This window comes from Stenella coeruleoalba (genome assembly GCF_951394435.1).
Source record: "Stenella coeruleoalba genome assembly, chromosome: 1".
NCBI lineage: Eukaryota > Metazoa > Chordata > Mammalia > Artiodactyla > Delphinidae > Stenella > Stenella coeruleoalba.
The window spans coordinates 53,494,502-53,516,700 of NC_137169.1; the positions used below are offsets into that span (position 1 = coordinate 53,494,502).

The 22,199-nt window shown below is 34.0% G+C and overlaps 1 protein-coding gene across 4 annotated transcripts in view; it reads left to right on the top strand.

The window, feature by feature from the left end:
* Window positions 1-16,875, top strand: part of ATG4C (autophagy related 4C cysteine peptidase) — a 90,695-nt gene extending 73,820 nt beyond the window's left edge. For 2 of the 4 annotated variants that reach the window (XM_079921290.1, XM_079921291.1), the window contains exons 10-11: window positions 267-386; window positions 15,039-16,875. In XM_079921290.1, coding sequence (XP_079777416.1) covers window positions 267-386; window positions 15,039-15,206 — 288 coding nt within the window. In that variant the 3' untranslated portion in view covers window positions 15,207-16,875. The remainder of the gene's footprint in view (window positions 1-266; window positions 387-15,038) is intronic. The other 2 variants (XR_013828310.1, XR_013828311.1) reach the window with 2 other exon arrangements.
* The last annotated feature ends 5,324 nt before the right edge of the window (window positions 16,876-22,199 follow it).

A 22,199-nucleotide genomic window follows, 5' to 3' on the forward strand; every position in this document is an offset into this window, starting at 1 on the left:
ACACTTCCTTTCTTTTGCAGAATGGCACTAATGTTGCATAAGGTGGAGATCTGGTGAATTGAATATACACAATGTTGGCGCTTACGTTTTACAGCTTTGGAGATTGGGAGGGATCATCTTCAGAGCAGAGACTAAAACACCATTTGAAAGCATGTTTGTAGTTTGGAGGAAAGCTAGATAGCAAATTTTAAATTAAGTAATATTTTTGTATACTTAAGTCCATCAAATAAAACTAAATTAATCCTAAAGAACTTTTAAAATTACAGACATTCCACTGCCCTTCTCCCAAAAAGATGTCATTTCGAAAAATGGATCCTAGCTGTACAATAGGATTTTACTGTCGAAATGTTCAGGACTTCAAACGAGCTTCTGAAGAAATCACTAAGGTACTTTTATTTTAAATATTATAATAATATTTGTAAATGACCTAATTTTTATTAGAGGTAGCCTATCAGAAGATAAAAATATATAGATTATGATTCGTTTATAAAATTTCCCCTTGAATGTTAATATTATTAAGAATATTTTGAACCAGGAAATACAACTATTTGGGGATTCCTAGCTTTTGAGGATGATGAAATCACTTAGTGACCAATTGAAAGTATTGATTGCTCCACTAGGTGGCACTGTTGAAATAAAAATCTCTGCAAACTAGCTATGTGCAAGCAATTAGGTTATATTTTATTTGAAGAGGATTTTAAAAGGGCAATACCTTAGGGGGTAGAAAAAAATTAATGAAGTATTTGATCAAGCCAAATTGTGCATTATTTCTTGTTAGTCCAAGTGTTTTGATTTTTGTAAAGAGAAATGGTGTTTTTGGATTTCTCAGACTGTTTTATCAAATGAGCTGTATTGTTACCTTCCAATAAACTTGTTTAATCTGATCTATTCTACTTATAGGATCTTGGAAATAGGTTTATTTAACTCCTCTTATTACCTTTAAACTTCTGCATTTTTCTGGCCCTTGAGTACTGCTAAAACATTTATAGGGCCATAAACTCTGTCTATATTTAGTACTTTAGAAAGTAAAAAAATTACATATTTAGGAAGTAAGACTAATTGGATGGCTCTCTTTATTAGTATCAGTATTATAGGTTATCATTTTTTATGGTAAGTAAAACTAAAACTAGAATCATTTTTGGGAATTCTTAACTTGAGCTCAGTTGTAATATGTATACCTTATTACTGCTTTACTTCCAATTAATTTTATTCAGGAAAATAGACATAGTGGGTTGAAATTTTAGTTTTATAATGTAAAAATAGAATGAAAAAAATAAAAAATTTCATTTAAGTTAGGTTTAGTTTACTTGACCTGCCATGTAAAAGAGGAAATTTAACAGGAACATGACAGAAAAATGAATGAGGAGAGGAGAAAATGAGATATGTGAGAACCTTTTCTTATTCCTCATTTCTCACAGTTGTCACCTTTTCATTCTTCTTTTCAACCTGAAAGGCCAAGTGAACATAAGAAAATATGTTTTCTCCATTTTCCCCTCTTTTATTACTTGAAATTAGTATATACATTTGTATATTTTAGTTTGACAATTCTCTGGCTTTATGAAGTATCATGTACGTGCTAAAATATACAAATACAGATATGTGGTAATATAGATTGATGCTGATGAACATTTTCCATTAAAAAGTCCCATTTATGTTTCCATTAGTTTATTTTTTATCTAGGTTGAAATAAGTATATTTAGAACAGTGATGTAGTCTACCTCTGGAATAGAAAAAAGCCCAAATTACTGTTACCAAATTGAGAAAAACAATATTCATAAATGAGCTGCATGTTGATATTTTCTGATTAAAAACAGATAGTTTTGTGGTTTTATACTAATAGTTTTTACACTGGAAAACTACTTAGAAGTTATTGCTCTTGATGCATCTAAGTAATATGCAGTATTAAAGCAATGAGAAACCATGTTGAAATATAATATGGAAGTACTGAGAATTTTGCCAGAGTCAATTAACTTTGCTTTAATTATACTGTTGTTCTTAAGTTAATACCTTTTGGTAGCAGTATCAAAACCTCACTTTGTCAGTTAATAACTTGATCATTTACTTTCGCTTGGAAGATTGTAAGTTAAGCAATTTTCCTTCTTAAAAACTGAATTAAGCATTTTTAGTTAAACTGTTATTTTTTTCTTTGAAAATTAAAACATCTTAAATTATTTGTTTCTATATAGGATATATTTTCAGTTTTCTCATTTTGAAATTGAGGCCAGGTAGTCTAGATTCCCATGTTTTATTTGTAATGCTATGTGAATGAATATTCTAATGCTTATGCCACATGACTTTTAAAATGTTAGTAAAAATTGTTAAATTAATTCAGTGTTTAGCAGAGCTCAGTCCAGCAAGTATCTGAATAACTGTCATGTTGAAAACACAAAATGGCCAAGGCTTTGCCCTCAAGTAGCATTTATAGTTCAGGAGGCGGAATAAGACAAGTAGACATGTATTACATTGAATATGATAAGCATTCATACGGAAATAGAAATAAATTGATAGGGTAAGGAGGAGTGTTAAAATGAGAGAGATGTCTCATCCAAGTCAAAGTTCTTTATTGTGATGGTGATATTTAATATGAGCCCTAAAGTGTAGGCTTAATTTCTGTTGGCTAAGGGAGAAGGGGGAGGGTACGTCAAGCAGAGGAGATAACAAGAGGAAAAGTACTGGAAAAGAAAAATGTAGAGCTTCTCTAGAGAATGGCAAATAGTCCAATTTGTTAGGTGCCATGGATACATATAGGGCACGATTTTTTGTCTTCTGATTGCATGAATCAGAATCCCTAGAGATATGGCCTGGGAGCCTCCATTTCTAACAAACTTCACAAGTAATCTTGTACACCAAATTTGAGAACCACTAGTATAAGTGCAACCTAAAGTGTGATACTTGATGTTTTAAGTGACCCTGGGACAAATATTCTGATACTTATATATGTATATTCATATTAGAAAAGAATAGCTGGCTTATTAAACATGTGGTTTCCTACTTATCATTGACCTGTACAAGGCTACTGGGGTTAAAATTATGAAAAGAAAAATATTCATTAATTGTAATAGAGATGGCATATATAGTGAAAATAAGGAAGGAGGTATATAAATGTCCAAGGCTTGGGAAACACTGCTATAGGAAATAGTGAAGGATGAGGCTAGAAAAGGAGGTTGGAATAATATTGTGGGGAGTATTGAATGCCAGACTGAAGAAGTTTGTACTTTGCAATATGTTCATTTTATTAAATTAGTTTTTAAAAATTTCAAGCATACAGAAATATAGAGGATAGAATAATAAATAGCCACGTGCTACCTCTAAGCTTAAGGGAGAAAAAAAATACCCCACGTATATAATCGAAGTGTATTACCCTTCCCCAATCTTACTCCCTTATTTCCTTCCCAGTGGTAGCCACTATCCTAAATTAGTGTAAATTAGTATACTTGATGTATCTGTAAACAACATACACTGTTTTTTTTGGTATGTTCTTAAACTTGTCATTAATTATATATTCATATAAAAATGTTATGTATCCTTTTGCAATTTGCTTTTTCATTTGATAGTGACTTGGAGATTATATCTATTCATGTTGGTCTAGCTTATTCATTTAAACTGCTAAATAGTAGTACATTTTACAGTATACTACATTTTTGTTTTCATCTTTATTGGAGTATAATTGCTTTACAATGGTGTGTTAGTTTCTGCTTTACAACAAAGTGAATCAGTCATGCATATACATATGTTCCCATATCTCCTCCCTCTTGCGTCTCCCTCCCTCCCACCCTCCCTATCCCACCCCTCCAGACGGTCACAAAGCACCGAGCTGATCTCCCTGTGCTATGCAGTTGCTTCCCACTAGTTATCTACCTTACGTTTGGTAGTGTATATATGTCCATGCCTCTCTCTCGCTTTGTCACATCTTACCCTTCCCCCTCCCCATATCCTCAAGTCCGTTCTCTAGTAGGTCTGTGTCTTTATTCCTGTCTTACCCCTAGGTTCTTCATGACATTTTTTTTCTTAAATTCCATATATATGGGTTAGCATATGGTATTTGTCTTTCTCTTTCTGACTTCACTCTGTAAGACAGACTCTAGATCTATCCACCTCATTACAAATAGCTTAATTTCATTTCTTTTTATGGCTGAGTAATATTCCATTGTGTATATGTGCCACATCTTCTTTATCCATTCATCCGATGATGGACGCTTAGGTTGTTTCCATCTCCGGGCTATTGTAAATAGAGCTGCAATGAACATTTTGGTACATGACTCTTTTTGAATTACGGTGTTCTCAGGGTATATGCCCAGTAGTGGGATTGCTGGGTCATATGGTAGTTCTATTTGTAGTTTTTTAAGGAACCTCCATACTGCTCTCCATAGTGGCTGTATCAATTTACATTGCCACCAACAGTGCCAGAGGGTTCCTTTTTCTCCACACCCTCTCCAGCATTTATTGTTTGTAGATTTTTTGATGATGGCCATTCTGACTGCTGTGAGATGATATCTCATTGTAGTTTTGATTTGCATTTCTCTAATGATTAATGATGTTGAGCATCTTTTCATGTGTTTGTTGGCAGTCTGTATATCTTCTTTGGGGAAATGTCTATTTAGGTCTTCTGACCATTTTTGGATTGGGTTGTTTGTTTTTTTATTATTGAGCTGCATGAGCTGCTTGTAAAGTTTGGAGATGAATCCTTTGTCAGTTGCTTCATTTGCAAATATTTTCTCCCATTCTGAGGGTTGTCTTTTGGTCTTGTTTATGGTTTACTTTGCTGTGCAAAAGCTTTGAAGTTTCATTAGGTCCCATTTGTTTATTTTTGTTTTTATTTCCATTTCTCTAGGAGGTGGGTCAAAAAGGACCTTGCTGTGATTTATGTCATAGAGTGTTCTGCCTATGTTTTCCTCTAAGAGTTTGATAGTGTCTGGCCTTACATTTAGGTCTTTAATCCATTTTGAGCTTATTTTTGTGTATGGTGTTAGGGAGTGATCTAATATCATACTTTTACATGTACCTGTCCAGTTTTCCCAGCACCACTTATTGAAGAGGCTGTCCTTTCTCCACTGTACATTCCTGCCTCCTTTATCAAAGATAAGGTGACCATATGTGCGTGGGTTTATCTCTGGACTTTCTATCCTGTTCCATTGATCTATCTTTCTGTTTTTGTGCCAGTACCATGCTATCTTGATTACTGTAGCTTTGTAGTATAGTCTGAAGTCAGGGAGCCTGATTCCTCCAGCTCCGTTTTTCGTTCTCAAGATTGCTTTGGCTATTCGGGGTCTTTTGTGTTTTCATACAAATTGTGAAATTTTTTGTTCTAGTTCTGTGAAAAATGCCAGTGATAGTTTGATAGGGATTGCATTGAATCTGTAGATTGCTTTGGGTAGTAGAGTCATTTTCACAATGTTGATTCTTCCAATCCAAGAACATGGTATATCTCTCCATCTCTTTGTATCATCTTTAATTTCTTTCATCAGTGTCTTACAGCTTTCTGCATACAGGTCTTTTGTCTCCTTAGGTAGGTTTATTCCTAGATACTTTATTCTTTTTGTTGCAATGGTAAATGGGAGTGCTTTCTTGATTTTACTTTCAGATTTTTCATCATTAGTGTATAGGAATGCCAGAGATTTCTGTGCATTAATTTTGTATCCTGCTACTTTACCAAATTCATTGATTAGCTCTAGCAGTTTTCTGGTAGCATCTTTAGGATTCTCTATGTATAGTATCATGTCATCTGCAAACAGTGACAGCTTTACTTCTTCTTTTCCAATTTGGATTCCTTTTATTTCCTTTTCTTCTCTGATTGCTGTGACTGAAACTTCCAGAACTATGTTGAATAAGAAAAATATGGAACGCTTCACAAATTTGCCTGTCATCCTTGAGCAGGGACCGTGCTAATCTTCTCTGTATCGTTCCAATTTTAGTATATGTGCTGCCGAAGCGAGAACTACAGTATACTACGTTTTAAAACATGTATTTATTTATTTATTGAATTTTTTGAAGTATAGTTGATTTACAATGTTACCTTAATGTCTGCTGTACAGTTGTACTTATATATGTATATATATTCTTTTATACATGTATATTCTCAGTTGTACATATATATACTTTTTTGTATTCTTTTCCATTATGGTTTATCACAGGATATTGAATATAGTTCCCTGTGCTGTACAGTAGGACCTTGTTGTTTGTTTATTTATTTATTGAGGTACAGATGTTGAACATCTTTTCATATACCTGTTGGCCAATCGGCATGTCTTCTTTAAAGAAACAACTATTTAGGTTTTCCCCCCATTTTTTGATTGGGTTGTTTGTTTTGATGTTGAGTAGTATGAGCTGTTTGTATATTTTAGATATTAACCCTTTGTCAGGTGCATCGTTTGCAAATATTTTCTCCCATTCTGTAGGTTGTCTTTTAATTTTGTTGATGGTTTCCTTTGCTGTGCAAAAGCTTATAAGTTTGTTTAGGTCCCATTTGTTTACTTTTGCTCTTATTTCTTTTGTCTTGGGAGACTGATCTAAGAAAATATTGCTATGATTTATGTCGAAGAGTGTTTTGTCTATGTTCTCTTCTGGGAGTTTTATGGTGTCATGTCCTGTATTTAGGTCTTTAAGACATTTTGATTTTGTTTTGTATATCGTTTGAGGGAGTGTTCTAATTTCACTGATTTATGTGAGGCTGTCCAGCTTTCCCAGCACCACTTGCTGAAGAGATTGTCTTTTCTCCATTGTATATTCTTGCTTCCTTTGTTATAGATTAATTGACAGTAGGTGTGTGGGTTTACTTCTGGGCTCTCTATTCTGTTCCATCGATCTATATGTCTGTGTGCCAATACCATGCTGTTTTGTTTACTGTAGCTTTGTAGTATTGTCTGAAGTCTGGGAGGGTTTTGCCTCCAGCTTTGTTCTTTTCCCTGAGGAATGCTTTGGCAACTCTGGGTCTTTTGTGGTTCCATATAAATTTTAGTATTATTTGTTCTAGTTCTGTGAAAAATGTCTTGGATAATATGATAGGGATTGCATTAAATCTGTAGATTGCTTTGAGTAGTACAGCCTTTTAACAATATTAATTCTGTCAATCCAAGAGCATGAGATATCTTTCCATTTCTTTAAATCATCTTCAGTTTCCTTTATGAGAGTTTTATAGTTTTCAGTGTATAGGTCTTTCACCTAGGATGCTGCCATTTTAGATTAGCACTACAATTCATTTCCTTCTAATCTTTTTTCTTTCTTTTTTTAATAATTGTGTTTTTTCTTTTTTATATTGAATTATAATTGACATACAATATTAGACTAGTTTCAGTTGTACAACATGGTGATTCAGTATTTTTACACATTATGCAGTGATCACCATGATAAGTCCAGTTACCATCTGTCACCATACAGAGTAATTACAGTATTATAGACTATATTCCCCATGGTGTAGAATACGTCCCTGTGACTTTTTTATTTTATTATATTTATTTATTTATTTATTTATTTATTTATTTAAGCATCTTTATTGGAGTATAATTGCTTTACAATGGTGTGTTAGTTTCTGCTTTATAACAAAGTGAATCAGTTATACATATACATATATCCCCATATCTCTTCCCTCTTGCGTCTCCCTCCCTCCCACCCCTCTAGGTGCTCACAAAGCACTGAGCTGATCTCCCTGTGCTATGCAGCTGCTTCCCACTAGCTATCTGTTTTACATTTGATAGTGTATATATGTCCATGCCACTCTCTCACTTTGTCCCAGCTTACCCTTGCCCCGCCTCGTATCCTCAAGTCCATTCTCTAGTAGGTCTGTGTCTTTATTCCTGTCTTGCCTCTAGTTCTTCATGACCTTTTTTTTTGTTCTGTTTTTTAGATTCCGTATATATGTGTTAGCACACAGTATTTGTTTTTCTCTTTCTGACTTACTTCACTGTGTATGACAGACTCTAGGTCCATCCACCTCACTACAAATAACTCAATTTTGTTTCCTTTTATGGCTGAGTAATATTCCATTGTATATATGTGCCACATCTTCTTTATCCATTCATCTGTTGATGGACACTTAGGTTGCTTCCATGTCCAGACTATTGTAAATAGAGCTGCAAGGAACATTGTGGTGCATGACTCTTTTTGAATTATGGTTTTCTCAGGGTATGTGCCCAGTAGTGGGATTGCTGGGTCATATGGTAGTTCTATTTGTAGTTTTTTAAGGAACCTCCATACTGCTCTCCATAGTGGCTGTATCAATTTACATTGCCACCAACAGTGCCAGAGGGTTCCTCTTTCTCCACACCCTCTCCAGCATTTATTGTTTGTAGATTTTTTGATGATGGCCATTCTGACCTGTGTGAGATGATACCTCATTGTAGTTTTGATTTGCATTTCTCTAACGATTAATGATGTTGAGCATTCTTTCATGTGTTTGTTGGCAATCTGTATATTTTCTTTGGAGAAATGTCTTTTTAGATCTTCTGCCCATTTTTGGATTGGGTTGTTTGTTTATTTGATATTGAGCTGCATGAGCTGCTTGTAAATTTTGAAGATTAATCCTTTGTCAGTTGCTTTATTTGCAAATATTTTCTCGCATTCTGACGGTTGTCTTTTGGTCTTGTTTATGTTGCCCTTTGCTGTGCAAAAGCTTTTAAGTTTCATTAGGTCTCATTTGTTTATTTTTGTTTTTATTTCCATTTCTCTAGGAGGTGGGTCAAAAAGGACCTTGCTGTGATTTATGTCATAGAGTGTTCTGCCTATGTTTTCCTCTAAGAGTTTGATAGTGTCTGGCCTTACATTTAGGTCTTTAATCCATTTTGAGTTTATTTTTGTTTATGTTGTTAGGGAGTGTTCTAATTTCATTCTTTTACATGTAGCTGTCTAGTTTTCCCAGCACTGCTTATTGAAGAGGCTGTCTCTTCTCCATTTATATTCTTGCCTCCTTTATCAAAGATAAGATGACCACAGGTGTGTGGGTGTATCTCTGTGCTTTCTATCCTGTTCCATTGATCTATCTTTCTGTTTTTGTGCCAGTACCATACTGTCTTGATTACTGTAGCTTTGTAGTATAGTCTGAAGTCAGGGAGCCTTATTCCTCCAGCTCCGTTTTTCTTTCTCAAGATTGCTTTGGTTATATGGGTTTTTTTGTGTTTTCATAAAAATTGTGAAATTTTTTGTTCAAATCTGTGAAAAATGCCAGTGGTAGTTTGATGGGGATTGCATTGAATCTGTAGATTGCTTTGGGTAGTAGAGTCATTTTCACAATGTTGATTCTTCCAATCCAAGAACATGGTGTATCTCTCCATCTGTTTGTATCATCTTTAATTTCTTTCATCAGTGTCTTATAATTTTCTGCATACAGGTCTTTTGTCTCCTTAGGTAGGTTTATTCCTAGATATTTTATTCTTTTTGTTGCAGTGGTAAATGGGAGTGTTTTCTTAACTTCACTTTCAGATTTTTCATCATTAGTGTGTAGGAATGCCAGAGATTTCTGTGCATTAATTTTGTATCCTGCTACTTTACCAAATTCATTGATTAACTCTAGTAGTTTTCTGGGGGCATCTTTATGATTCTCTTTGTATAGTATCATGTCATCTGCAAACAATGACAGTTTTACTTCTTCTTTTCCAATTTGTATTCCATTTATTTCTTTTGCTTCTCTGATTGCCGTGGCCAGGACTTCCAAAACTGTGCTGAATAATAGTGGCGAGAGTGGACATCCTTTTCTTGTTTCTGATCTTAGAGGAAATGCTTTCAGTTTTTCACCTTTGAGAATGGTGTTTGCTGTGTGTTTGTAATATATGGGCTTTATTATGTTGATGTAGGGTCCCTCTGTGCCCACTCCCTGGAGAGTTTTTAATCATAAATAGGTGTTGAATTTTGTGAAAAGCTTTTTCTGCATTTATTGAGATGATCATTTGGTTTTTATTCTTCAGTTTATTAATATTGGTGTATCACATTGATTTTTTTTAACATTTCTATTGGAGTATAATTGCTTTACAATGTTGTGTTAGTTTCTGCTGTATAACAAAGTGGATCAGCTATATCACACTGATTGATTTGCATATATTGAAGAATCCTTGCATCCCTGGGATAAATCCCACTGTCATGGTGTATGATCCTTTTAATGTGCTGTTGGATTCTGTTTGCTAGTATTTTGTTGAGGATTTTTGCATCTATATTCATCAGTGATATTGGCCTATAGTTTTCTTCTTTGGTAACATCTTTGTCTGGTTTTGGTATCAGGGTGGTGGTGGCCTCGTAGAATGAGTTTGGGAGTGTTCCTCCCTCTGATATATTTTGGAAGAGTTTGAGAAACTTAGGTGTTAGCGCTCCTCTAAATGTTTGATAGAATTTGCCTGTGAAGCCATCTGGTCCTGGGCTTTTGTTTGTTGGAACATTTTTTTTTTTTTTTTTGCGGTACGTGGGCCTCTCACTATTGTGGCCACTCCCGTTGTGGAGCACAGGCTCCAGACGCGCAGGCTCAGCGGCCATGGCTCATGGGCCCAGCTGCTCCGCGGCATGTGGGATCTTCCCAGACCGGGGCACGAACCTGTGTCCCCTGCACCGGCAGGCGGACTCTCAACCACTGCACCACCAGGGAAGCCCTGTTGGAACATTTTTAATCACAGTTTCACTTTCAGTGCTTGTGATTGGTCTGTTTATATTTTCTATTTCTTCCTGGTTCAGTCTGGTAAGGTTGTGCTTTTCTAAATATTTGTCCATTTCTTCCAGGCTGTCCATTTTATTGGCATAGAGTTGCTTGTAGTAGTCTCTTATGATGCTTTGTATTTCTTTGGGGTCCATTGTAACTTCTCCTTTTTCATTTCTAATTTTATTTATTTGAGTCCTCTCCCTCTTCTTCTTGATGAGTCTGGCTAAAGGTTTATCAATTTTGTTTATCTTCTCAAAGAACCGGCTTTTAGTTTTATTGATCTTTGCTATTGTTTTCTTTGTTTCTATTTCATTTATTTCTGCTCTGATCTTTATGATTTCTTTCCTTCTGCTGACTTTGGGTTTTGTTTGTTCTTCTCTCTCTAGTTCCTTTAGGTGTAAGTTTAGATTGTTTATTTGGGATTTTTCTTGTTTCTTGAGGTAGGATTTTATTGCTATAAACTTCCCTCTTAGAACTTCCTTTGCCGCATCCCATAGGTTTTGGATCATTGTGTTTTCATTGTCATTTGTCTCTAGGTACTTTCTGACTTCCTCTTTGATTTCTTCAGTGATCTCTTGGTTATTTAGTAATGTATTGTTTAGCCTCCATGTGTTTGTGTTTTTTTATGTTTTCTTCCCTGTAATTTATTTCTATTCTCATAGCATTGTGGTCGGAAAAGATGCTTGTTAGATTTCAATTTTCTTAAATTTACCAAGGCTTGATCTGTGACCCAAGATGTGATCTATCCTGGAGAATGTTCTGTGCGCACTTGAGACGAAAGTGTAATCTGCTGTTTTCAGATGGAATGTCCTATAAATATTAGTTAAATCTGTGTGGTCTGTTGTGTCGTTTAAAGCTTGTGTTTTCTTATTTATTTTCTGTCTGGATGATCTGTGCACAGGTGTAAGTGAGGTGTTAGGTTACCCCACTATTACTGTGTTACTGTCAATTTCCTCTTTTATAGCTGTTAGCATTTGCCTTATGTATTGAAGTGCTCCTATGTTGGTTGCATATATATTTATAATTGTTATATGTTCTTGGATTGATCCCTTGGTCATTATGTAGTATCCGTCCTTGTCTCTTGTAACATTCTTTATTTTAAAGTCTATTTTGTCTGATATGAGTATTGCTACTCCAGCTTTCTTTTGATTTCCATTTGCATGGAAAATTTTTTCATCCCCTTACTTTCAGTCTGTATGTGTCCCTAGGTCTGCAGTGGGTCTCCTATAAACAGCGTATATATGCGTCTTGTATTTGTATCTATTCAGCAAGCCTGTGTCTTTTGGTTGGAGCATTTAATCCATTCATATTTAAGGTAATTATCGACATGTATGTTCCTATTACCATTTTCTTAATTGTTTTGGGTTTGTTTTTGTAGGTCCTTTTCTTCTCTTGTGTTTCCCACTTAGAGAAGTTCCTTTAGCATTTGTTTTAGAGCTAGTTTGGTGGTGCTGAATTCTCTTTGCTTTTGCTTGTCTGTAAAGCTTTTGATTTCTCCATCGAATCTGAATGAGATCCTTGCCGGGTAGAATCATCTTGGTTGTAGGTTCCTCCCTCTCTTTAAATATATCATACCATTCCCTTCTGGCTTGTAGAGTTTCTGCTGAGAAATCAGCTGTTAACCTAATGGGAGTTCCCTTGTATGTTATTTGTTGTTTTTCCCTTGCTGCTTTCAATAATTTCTCTTTGTGTTTAATTTTTGTCAATTTGATTACTATGTGTCTTGGCATGTTTCTCCTTGGGTTTATCCTGCCTGGTACTCTCAGCACTTCCTGGGCTTGCTGGCTGTTTCCTTTCCCATGTTAGGGAAGTTTTTGACTATAATCTCTTCAAATATTTTCTCTGGTCCTTTCTCTCTCTCTTCTTCTGGGACCCCTATAATGTGAATGTTAGTGCATTTAATGTTGTCCCAGAGGTCTCTTAGGCTGTCTTCATTTATTTTCATTCTTTTTTCTTTATTCTGTTCCACAGCAATGAATTCCACCATTCTGTCTTCCAGGTCACTTATCCATTCTTCTACCTCAGTTATTCTGCTATTGATGCTGTCTAGTGTATTTTTGTTTTCAAATGTTGTGTTGTTCATCTCTGTTTGTTTGTTCTTTAATTCTTCTAGATCTTTGTTAAACATTTCTTGCATCTTCTCAGTCTTTGCCTCCGTTCTTTTTCAAGGTCTAGGACCATGTTCACTATCATTATTCTGAATTCTTTTTCTGGAAGGTTACCTCTATCCACTTCATTTAGTTGTTTTTTGGGGTTTTATCTTATTCCCTCATCTGATACATAGTCCTCTGCCTTTTCATTTTGTCTATCTTTCTGTGAATGTGGTTTTCATTCCACAGGCTGGAGGATTGTAGTTCAGTATTTATTATGTAATGTTAAAGGAAAAACAGGATAAACACTATATATAAAATTTAATCTCAGTTTTGTTAAAGTAATTTTAAACATGTACTTTAAAAAATCTAGAAGGAAATACAACAAAATATTAAATATTTCCCCAAGTTATTAAATGTCTTTCATTATCTTTATTTTGTATAATATCTCAATTGATATAATACCCCAAGTCATATAGATAACCTAATTCCGAATTTTCTTTGTGCAGATTTTATATTATCCATTATGGAGGGACCTTAATGTTTTGACAGTGCATCCTATTTTGTAGTATAAAAAAGAAAACTAAACTTTTCCCTTCTAATAGAAGTTCAAATCAATGGTTATTCTTTATAAAAAAAAGTCTAAAAAATTCTTGATATGGTGCTTAGAGCTTTGAAAAGCATTTGAAAGGCGTCTTGATTTTGAAAGAAAGGATGAAGACATGATAATGTTAGCTTTGCGTGTTGAGTTGAAAATGATACAATGATACCTGCTTGTTAGATACTGGACTTTTATAAGTGATGTTAAATGAATATAAAATGGTAACAATTTTGGACTGTATTCCAGCCATTGGCTGGAGGTGAAAGGTGATTGATCAGATGCCGGCCCCCTCTGTCTCTTACTTTTCATTTCCACATTTTTGCCCTTCTCTCTACCTTTTTTTTTTAGAATATAAGTTAAATGAATTTGAGAAGTGTAAAAAGCAGGAGCAGAATATGAATTATAGGATCAATCATATTTCATCACATCTGGTTTTTTAAGTACTTGATTGTTTTTAAATGGTTCATTTCCACTCAATTAGAAAATGGATTTCATATTAACTGTCTCATTGAAATATTTTAAATTTAACATTGTATCTATATCCTAGGGCTACATATTTATTTTCGCCAAGAGAATCTATAAATGTAATATATAAGAATTTGATGAGCCTTCAGTTGAATATCAACATTTGGGAGAGTTTAGTTTTTACTGCTAAAATTATCCTTAAATTATATTTAATTGATCATGATTAATGATGTATAAGTACTATTGATATTTTTTCAGCATTCTTTGTAACTCACATAAACTTTTCAGAATCCTTCTTATAAGTCCTGGTTACCTATAGAAATGTTTATTTCTATAAAAACATCCTTCACTCAAAAATTTTTGTTCACCTTAAAATGAAAATTGTTTTAATTTTTTAATAGACTTTGTTTAACGGAAATATTTAAATGGTTTAGAATGGGTTGTTGGCTTGTCAACGAATCCCAAATTGACAGAGGTTATATAAAGGTTGTTGGTGTTCTCACAAAATTCCAGATATTACTTATTTTACTTCTAAATTGTGTAATGTAACTTTAGAAGGTAATATGTAAAGTGTGGATTGTTACTGTGTATAAGAATACTGTTTTTCATCTTAACTAGATTATTGCAGAAATATATTTTTTTTAATATAGAAATCTTTGAAAAGACCAAACTTGATTTTAAAAAATAACTTTTTATTGCTTTTGGTCATCCTAACATTTCTCTGAGATAAGGAGATTCGATAACTTTTGCCCAGTTTTATAGGTGATACTCAGGTAGAGTGATTTGTCAAAGATCACATCAAAGTTAAGTTGTAGAAGTGAGATTAGAATGGACCTTTTGACTTAGTTTAATTTTTTTTTCTGTGTTATGGTACTAAACAGTCATTCACAGTATTTTACCATAATCAGTGATACCATTTTGTTTTATTGTCTGTTACCACCAATAGAAGATAAATCTTAACTCACTAGTAAGCCTTCAAACAAATGTGACCAAAAGACTTTACTTTGGGGGGTTTTGGGTAGGAATGATAATATAGTTAATTTCTGATGGTCTAATCCTAATGGGGAAGTAGGTATTTAGCGATAAATAAACTATACAATGCTGATCAACTTTTGTCTTTTAGCCAGAACAGTAAAGCAGTAGCACTGGATAAATGTAAATGAGAGAAGCTAACAAGAGAGATTCAGGGCTAAAACATTAGATTTCATCATGTGGTCCTACTGTGTACTATTGCATCCAATAAGGGATTCTTCTGTTCTTTCTGTTACAGATGCTGAAAATTTCTTCTAAGGAGAAATATCCCTTATTTACTTTTGTAAATGGTCATTCCAGAGACTATGATTTTACATCTACTACAGCCAATGAAGAAGACCTTTTCTCAGAGGATGAAAAGAAAAGATTAAAAAGATTTAGCACAGAAGAGTTTGTCTTGCTGTAAAGATTAGCACATTTGTGCTTGATGAGAAGAAATCCTTTGAAGGAAGCAAAATGAAGAGAAACAAGTATACTTGAAACTGGTTTATTTTCACAAATACCTTAATTTTATATGTTCTTTAAAAAAAGAACATTTGAAAATATACAAGTTTTAAAGATATTTTTTTGAAAGAGAAATGATTCAGTGAATCTTGATTTCTAATAAATATCAAGTGATTCTGGCTGCATTCCTGTTTCCCTAAGATCTGCTAATGATAACTCTACCTTAACTGCAAGTCTTCCAGTCTTCAAATTCTTCCACCTGGGTCCAGTATTCTCCTGAAGGTTTTGTGATATTGGGCCCCAAAATAGGATCACCAAATAGTTTCAAAAGCTTCAGATTATACTAATGACCAGAAGAGCAGAGAATGAATCTTCAGTGCTGCCTAAGCCTCCTGATATTAATGCAACCAAAGGATGCTTTTGGATGTATCTTGATATATTAAATAGTAATTTTTAGCTGTGATATGATATAATTACATAAGCAGAATTTTGAGTTAAGGTAATACTTAGCAATATGATTTTACAGTGGCACCTCATTTTACTTGCTGTTGAGCCTTGTCTGAGCAGTGAAGGTAAAGTATTGGTTTTCCCTACAGATTTAAAGGTTATGTTATTACTAATAACTACATCCAATCTAACAGATAAAGGCAAAATTGTTTGTTTCCTATCTCAAAAATGAAATTTTATGGAAACTCTACTTATTATGCAGTTTTAAAATCTAAAGATAAGTACCAGGAAAGATATCAGTAGATGCTCCTCCATGTGATTTTTGCTATTTGTATAAATCAGTGCAGTGGCCATCTATAAGGTAAATCTGCCTTAAGTGTGTTATGTATTGCTTAAAGGCAAATATGTGATATAAAAGTATGAGTTATTATTGAGCCAGGTTTATAAAATAAGTACTTTAATAAAGATGTAAGAACTTAAAATGCCTTTGTTTTGGTTTTAATGGGATTATTTTAATCCTTTCATTTGAAAAATCATTGTCTCAAATGAATTCTGTTTATTTATAATGAAGGCAAATAATATTGTTGCTTTGAAAGCAAGTATTAACTTAGTTTATGAAGCTTCCATGTTTCAGTGTGAAAAGGTGACTTATAAAGACATAAAATTGGGTATCATTTAAAGTCATTGATATTTTCCCTTCAGGAAGCCTATTTGTTAGGTTTAGAGTTACATGCAAAACTGAAAGAGGGTGGGCAGATAGATTGCTTTGGTATGCCTGATGAGAGAAATCAGGTTTGGCATTTCCTGGTGAAGATATGTTATTGAATTCAAAAAATAGTCAGTAATCTAAAATTTTCCTTTACCCTAGATGAAATCTGGACAAGTTAAGTATGGTACTGATTTTCGTAGAATGCGAAAGCAGTACAGGTACAACAAGAAGCCAGTGGTATGCCTGATTTTATACACTGCAGCTCCCTCGTCTAAAGTACTGCAATTTGTTGTTCCTATACACCTGCAGTAGTCACAGGATTCTACAACAAACACATCAAATGAGAGCACCATATCTTCAAACAAATCAGAACTGACTGTAAGTGTTCTCTTACAAGGACTATATACAAGCTTAGAATTACAGAATAGCATTCTGTTATTTTCACAGCATATTTGGGGATGAGATAAAATTACACCTGGACAAAGTTGAGGTGAGAGGAGGGAGAAACTTCCTTTACATTGCATTATATTGAAAATACTCAGAATATTGCACAGACAAGACAGATCTTACAATACAATCATCCCCATGACTGAGAATAAATGGTTAGGATCAGAAATTATTAGAATAATATGCATATAAAAAGTATTCAACAATATGTATGAATGAATGCATGCATTCATGAAAATTGAGAGATAGGCTGATGGATTTATCTTGCCTATTAATAATAAAAAAATCAGCTTCAGCCAAGGACCAGCCAAAAGTTGTGCTAATATTTTACTGGAAAGACAGCAACAAAACTACATCATTAGATTTAGAATAGAGGTTTCAGACTTTGTTTTGAACACAGATTTCATTTAAAGTTCTGACAGACAGTAAACTCAGTCAATAAAGCTATTGGATGATCTCTTTCAGCCTGGAATAAAAGAAAGTAAAAAGAGACAAGATTCTGAAGTGGGTGTTCTGTTAGAATTATGATAGGAGGATCCTCCATTTGGACATCAATATTAAGATACTAGATTTTACCATTAACGTATCAGAAATGAATTTAAAAAATTTTTGATGTGACTTTTTGGTGGCAAAGTTTTCTTTTCTCTCTTCTTCATAAAATTTGACACTTTGAATCCCCTTTTGTCAATGTATTAACCACCAGCAGGCAATCTTGAGAGTCATCATTTGGTGAATGAATGAAAAGATCCTTTATAGTGTAAGTCTATGCAAAAGAATTTCCCAGAGGTATCCATTTTTCTGTTTTTACGTTAAACCAACCCCATTGAATTTGTATTAGTGAGAAGACAACATTAGAAGATTAAAAATTCTGTTAACCTTAGGATTTAGCATTGTCCAAGGGCAAACATATCTAAAAATATATATGTTAATGTCATCTTATTTTTAGGAGAATGGAAACAAAATACATGTTTGTATTAGGTAGAAAAATTATTGTGCTACCCTCTAACCAATTCCTCCAGAAATTTAGAAACTCAGTTTTCCCCTATTTTAAGTCAATAGTCCAGATACCGCTGTCATTCAAGAATGAATCCCCAAAAAATTCTATAGAGAATTATCTTTCATTTATAATGTTATTGAAAATTAAATTAATAAGTATAAATATAATACTTATATTTTATACTAAGACAATATAATAAGAATTGGGAATTCATGGGTTTTAAAAGAAGTTATTTTATAAGCAGGAAAGGTAAAGAGAGGAAAGTTAGAAGTCCAATAGAAGTCTGATAACAAAAGGATGAGAGAATTATTGACAGCAAGTTTTGAGTGTGTCTAGGCAAATACACCATATCAAACTGACACAGGTAAAAAGTATGAATTTAAAAGGCTTGAAGGCTGGGATGATTTAAAATTTTTTAAAAAAATATTTAATTTATTACTTTCTTTTTTTTGTCTGCGTTGGGTCTTAGTTGTGGCACGTGGGATCTTTTGTTGAGGTGCATGGGCCTCTCTCCAGTTGTGGTGCACAGGCTTCTCTTTAGTTGTGGCGTGCGGGCTCCAGGGTTTGTGAGCTCCAGAGCAAGTGGGCTCTGTAGTTTGTGGCACACGGGCTCTCTTGTTGAGGCATGCAAGCCCAGTAGTTGTGGTGCACGGACTTATTTGCCCTGCGGCATGTGGGATCTTAGTTCCCCGACCAGGGATCGAACTCACGTCCCCTGCATTGGAAGGCAGATTCTTTACCACTGGACCACCACGGAAGTCCCTGGGATGATTTAAAATTTGATGTAGGCATTGGAAGAAAGTAAATACTGACTGATACCAAAAGGTAGATATGTGGCTGCCATGTTGCACAACTCCAGGGGGGCACTGTTTTCAGTGTAATGTGAATGGCACTCCTGGAGTTGTACAATGTGGCATCCTTGTAGCTACTTGCTATTTATACAGCGCTGTTCTGATCAATTCAGTTGTATCAAATTACAGCTAATGAATCTAAGATGGGGAATTAGATCTGGGATTAAGGAGACAATTAAGGAGTCCTGAGACTTGGATGATCCTATAATGGAGCAGGTCAGGAGAGTCCATAGTTAGGACTCTATCTAGTAAGTTATCAGGGAGTTTTAATGGAGAGGTACACATACATATTTAAGTTATTTCCAAGTTACTTTAACTAGATATCATAGAAAAAAAATCCACCCTACACTTCTGCTACCTCAATATAGTATTTTCACTTGTCTATATTGTCTTCTATTTTGTGTTTAATAGGTTGAATTTTGATTCTTATTTTTAAAATTTAACTGCATTCTATTTGATGGAGAGAGCCACCACTTATTGTGTAATGACATTGTCTCTCTGACTTGCATCGTAGTCTTTCCTGTGTCTTGTATCTGGTTCCTAAACCTGATTCACTGTGCTTGGCCAGTATTGTGGCTACCAGCCCATGTCTAGAGAGAGAGACCTGGAGAGAGACTCTTATTTTCGTACATAGTGTGTTCCTGTAAACACTTAAAACAGCTGAATGTGAAGGAACTGAGCCATAGATGCTTTCAAACAATATTTTAAGGAAGGTTCTGTCCCAGAGAGTGTAAAATATTATGGAAATATTAAAAACATTATAAAATTATTTTAATCATATAGTCTTGACATAATCTTAGAGTTCTAGCATTTCATAGATGTTCTTTATTTTGTTCTTTTATAGTCAAACATACAGTTGATTGACTTAAAGTCCAGTGAGCATTTCATTGAGGCTGATGATTATTTCTATCTTTATATTAATTATATGAAGTTTGAGACCTACATTTCTTACCGTGAGTTTTAGCACTTTCTTTTTTCTATTTTCCTGTCATGTTTACAAAATAAGGGGAAACGAAATATAAAATCTAATATTGTATAAGCTGCTACACAAAGATTGTGGTATTAGCTGGCACACAGCATCAGCTCAGAGCTCATAGTGCTTCTTTGTCAGCTGATGTTCAAAAGTCCAAGTTTTATAATATTAAAGGCCATTTAGAGTATCAGATTATATGAAAGTCTAATATTAGTCTTTTTGATTTATAGCCATCCTAGTGGGCATGAAGTGGTATCATGTTTTTTTAAAAAAATAACTTTATTGAGATGTAATTCACCCTTTTCAAGTGTACAGTTCATTGGTTTTAGATATATTTGCAGAGTTATACAGTGATCACCACTCTCAAATTCCAGAATATTCTCATTACTCCAAAAAGAAACCCTGTACCTATTAACTAATTTACTTTCTGTTCGTGTGGATTTGCCTATTCCAGACATTTCGTATACATGGAATCATATGTGGCCTTTGGTGGCTGACTCCTTTCACTTAACATAATGTTTTCAGATTTATCCACATTGTAGCATGTATCAGCACTTCATTCTTTTTTGTGACTGAATAATATTTTAGTAGATGGATATACTACATTTTGTTTATTTATCAGTTGATGGGTATTTTGGTTGTTCCTACTTCTGGCTATTATGAATAACACTTCTGTGAACACTTGTGTATATGATTTTATGTGGACATTTATTTTCCTTTCTTCTGGGAATATGCCTAGGAATGGAATTGCTGGTCATATGGAAGCTCTGTGTTTAGCTATTTAAGGAACTGCCAAATTGTTTTCCAAAGTGGCTGCACCATTTTGCAATTCCATTAACAATGCATGAAGGTTCCAATTTTTCTGCTTCCTCACCAACCCTTGTTGTCTTTAATTTTAACCATCCAGTGTGTGTAAAATGGTACATTATTCTGGTTTTGATTTGCATTTTCTTAGTGACTAAGGATGTTTAGCATCTTTTCATATGCTTGTGGCTATTTGTATATCTTCTTTGGAGAAGTGTGTATTCAAGTTCTTAGATCGTTTTAAAATTGCTTATTTGTCTTTATATGTATTGAGTTATAAGAGTTCTTTGCATATTCTGGATACAAGTCCTTTATCAGATATACATGATTTAAGAACATTTTCTCCCATTCTGTGGATTTTTTTACTTTCTTGATGGTATCCTTTGAAACACCAATAAAGTCCAGTTTATCTATTTTCTATTTTTTATTTGGTTGCTTGTGCTTTTGGTGTCATATTTAAGAAACCATTGTTTAATCCACGATCACAAAGATTTATGTACTTCTTTCTAAGAGTTTTATAGTTTTAGCTCTTACATTTAGGTTTTTAAATCCATTTTGAATTGATTTTTGTATATGGTGTGAGATAGGTGTCCAAATTCCTTGTTTTGCATGTGGACGTCCAGTTGTCCCAGCACTGTTTCTTGAAAAGACTGTTCTTTCCCCATTGAATAGTCTTGGCATTCTTATTGAAAATTAATTGACCATAAATGTAAGAGTTTATTTCTGGACTCTCAATTCTATTCCATTTATCTATATGTTTATGCTCATGCCGTATGTATATGACGTATAGTTGATTTACAGTGTTGTGTTAGTTTCTGCTGTACAGCAAAGTGATTCAGTTATACATCTCTATACAATTTTTCATATTCTTTTCCATTGTGGTTTGTCACAGGATATTGAATATAGTTCTCTGTGCTGTACAGTAGGTCCTTGTTTATCCAGTACCACGCTATCTTGATTACTATAGCTTTGTAGTAAATTTTGAAACTGAGAAGTGTGAGTCCTCTAACTTTGTTCTTTTTCAAGATAATTTTGGCAATTCTGAACACCTTGTATTTTCATATTAATTTCAGCTTGTCAATTTCTGCAACATTTTTCTTCTTTTTTTTTTCAGTCTTTATTTTTAAAACATAAAGTGTTATTGAATTTCCACATAGTATGGAGTTGGCCCCAAACACCAAAGATACTTGTTTGCAAAGGAATAAAATATGCAAAACATAGGTCGTATAGGTATGGTCATATTGTAAAAGAGCATATCAAATTACACTAGATTACAGCCAGAACAAGTGTTTCAAAATTAAGACTTTACGTATTCACTTAATACTACTAGTTTGGAAAAAATTATGAATCCTTATATTTAGGGAAAAACAGATACTTAATTTCCCTGTCAAGTTCCAGTGTTCCACCGTGAAGATGGCATAAATGAATTGGTTAAACTATACAGTCAGACTGGCTCTGTTCAAATTGTGACTTTAGCACTTACTAGCTATGTACATGGCCTTGAGCAAGTAACTTAATCTCATCTATAAAATATGGATAATAGTAACTATCACATTGGGCAATTGTGAGGATTAAGTGAGGAAACATGTAAAAACACTTAGAAAAATGCCTGGCACATAGTGAGTACTCAATAAGTGTTAGCCTTTAAAACTATTGTCAAGATTTCATTCATCTCTGTCTTAATATTTGAAAAGGCTTTAAGAGTAGATTTTTTGTTTTTGGAACTG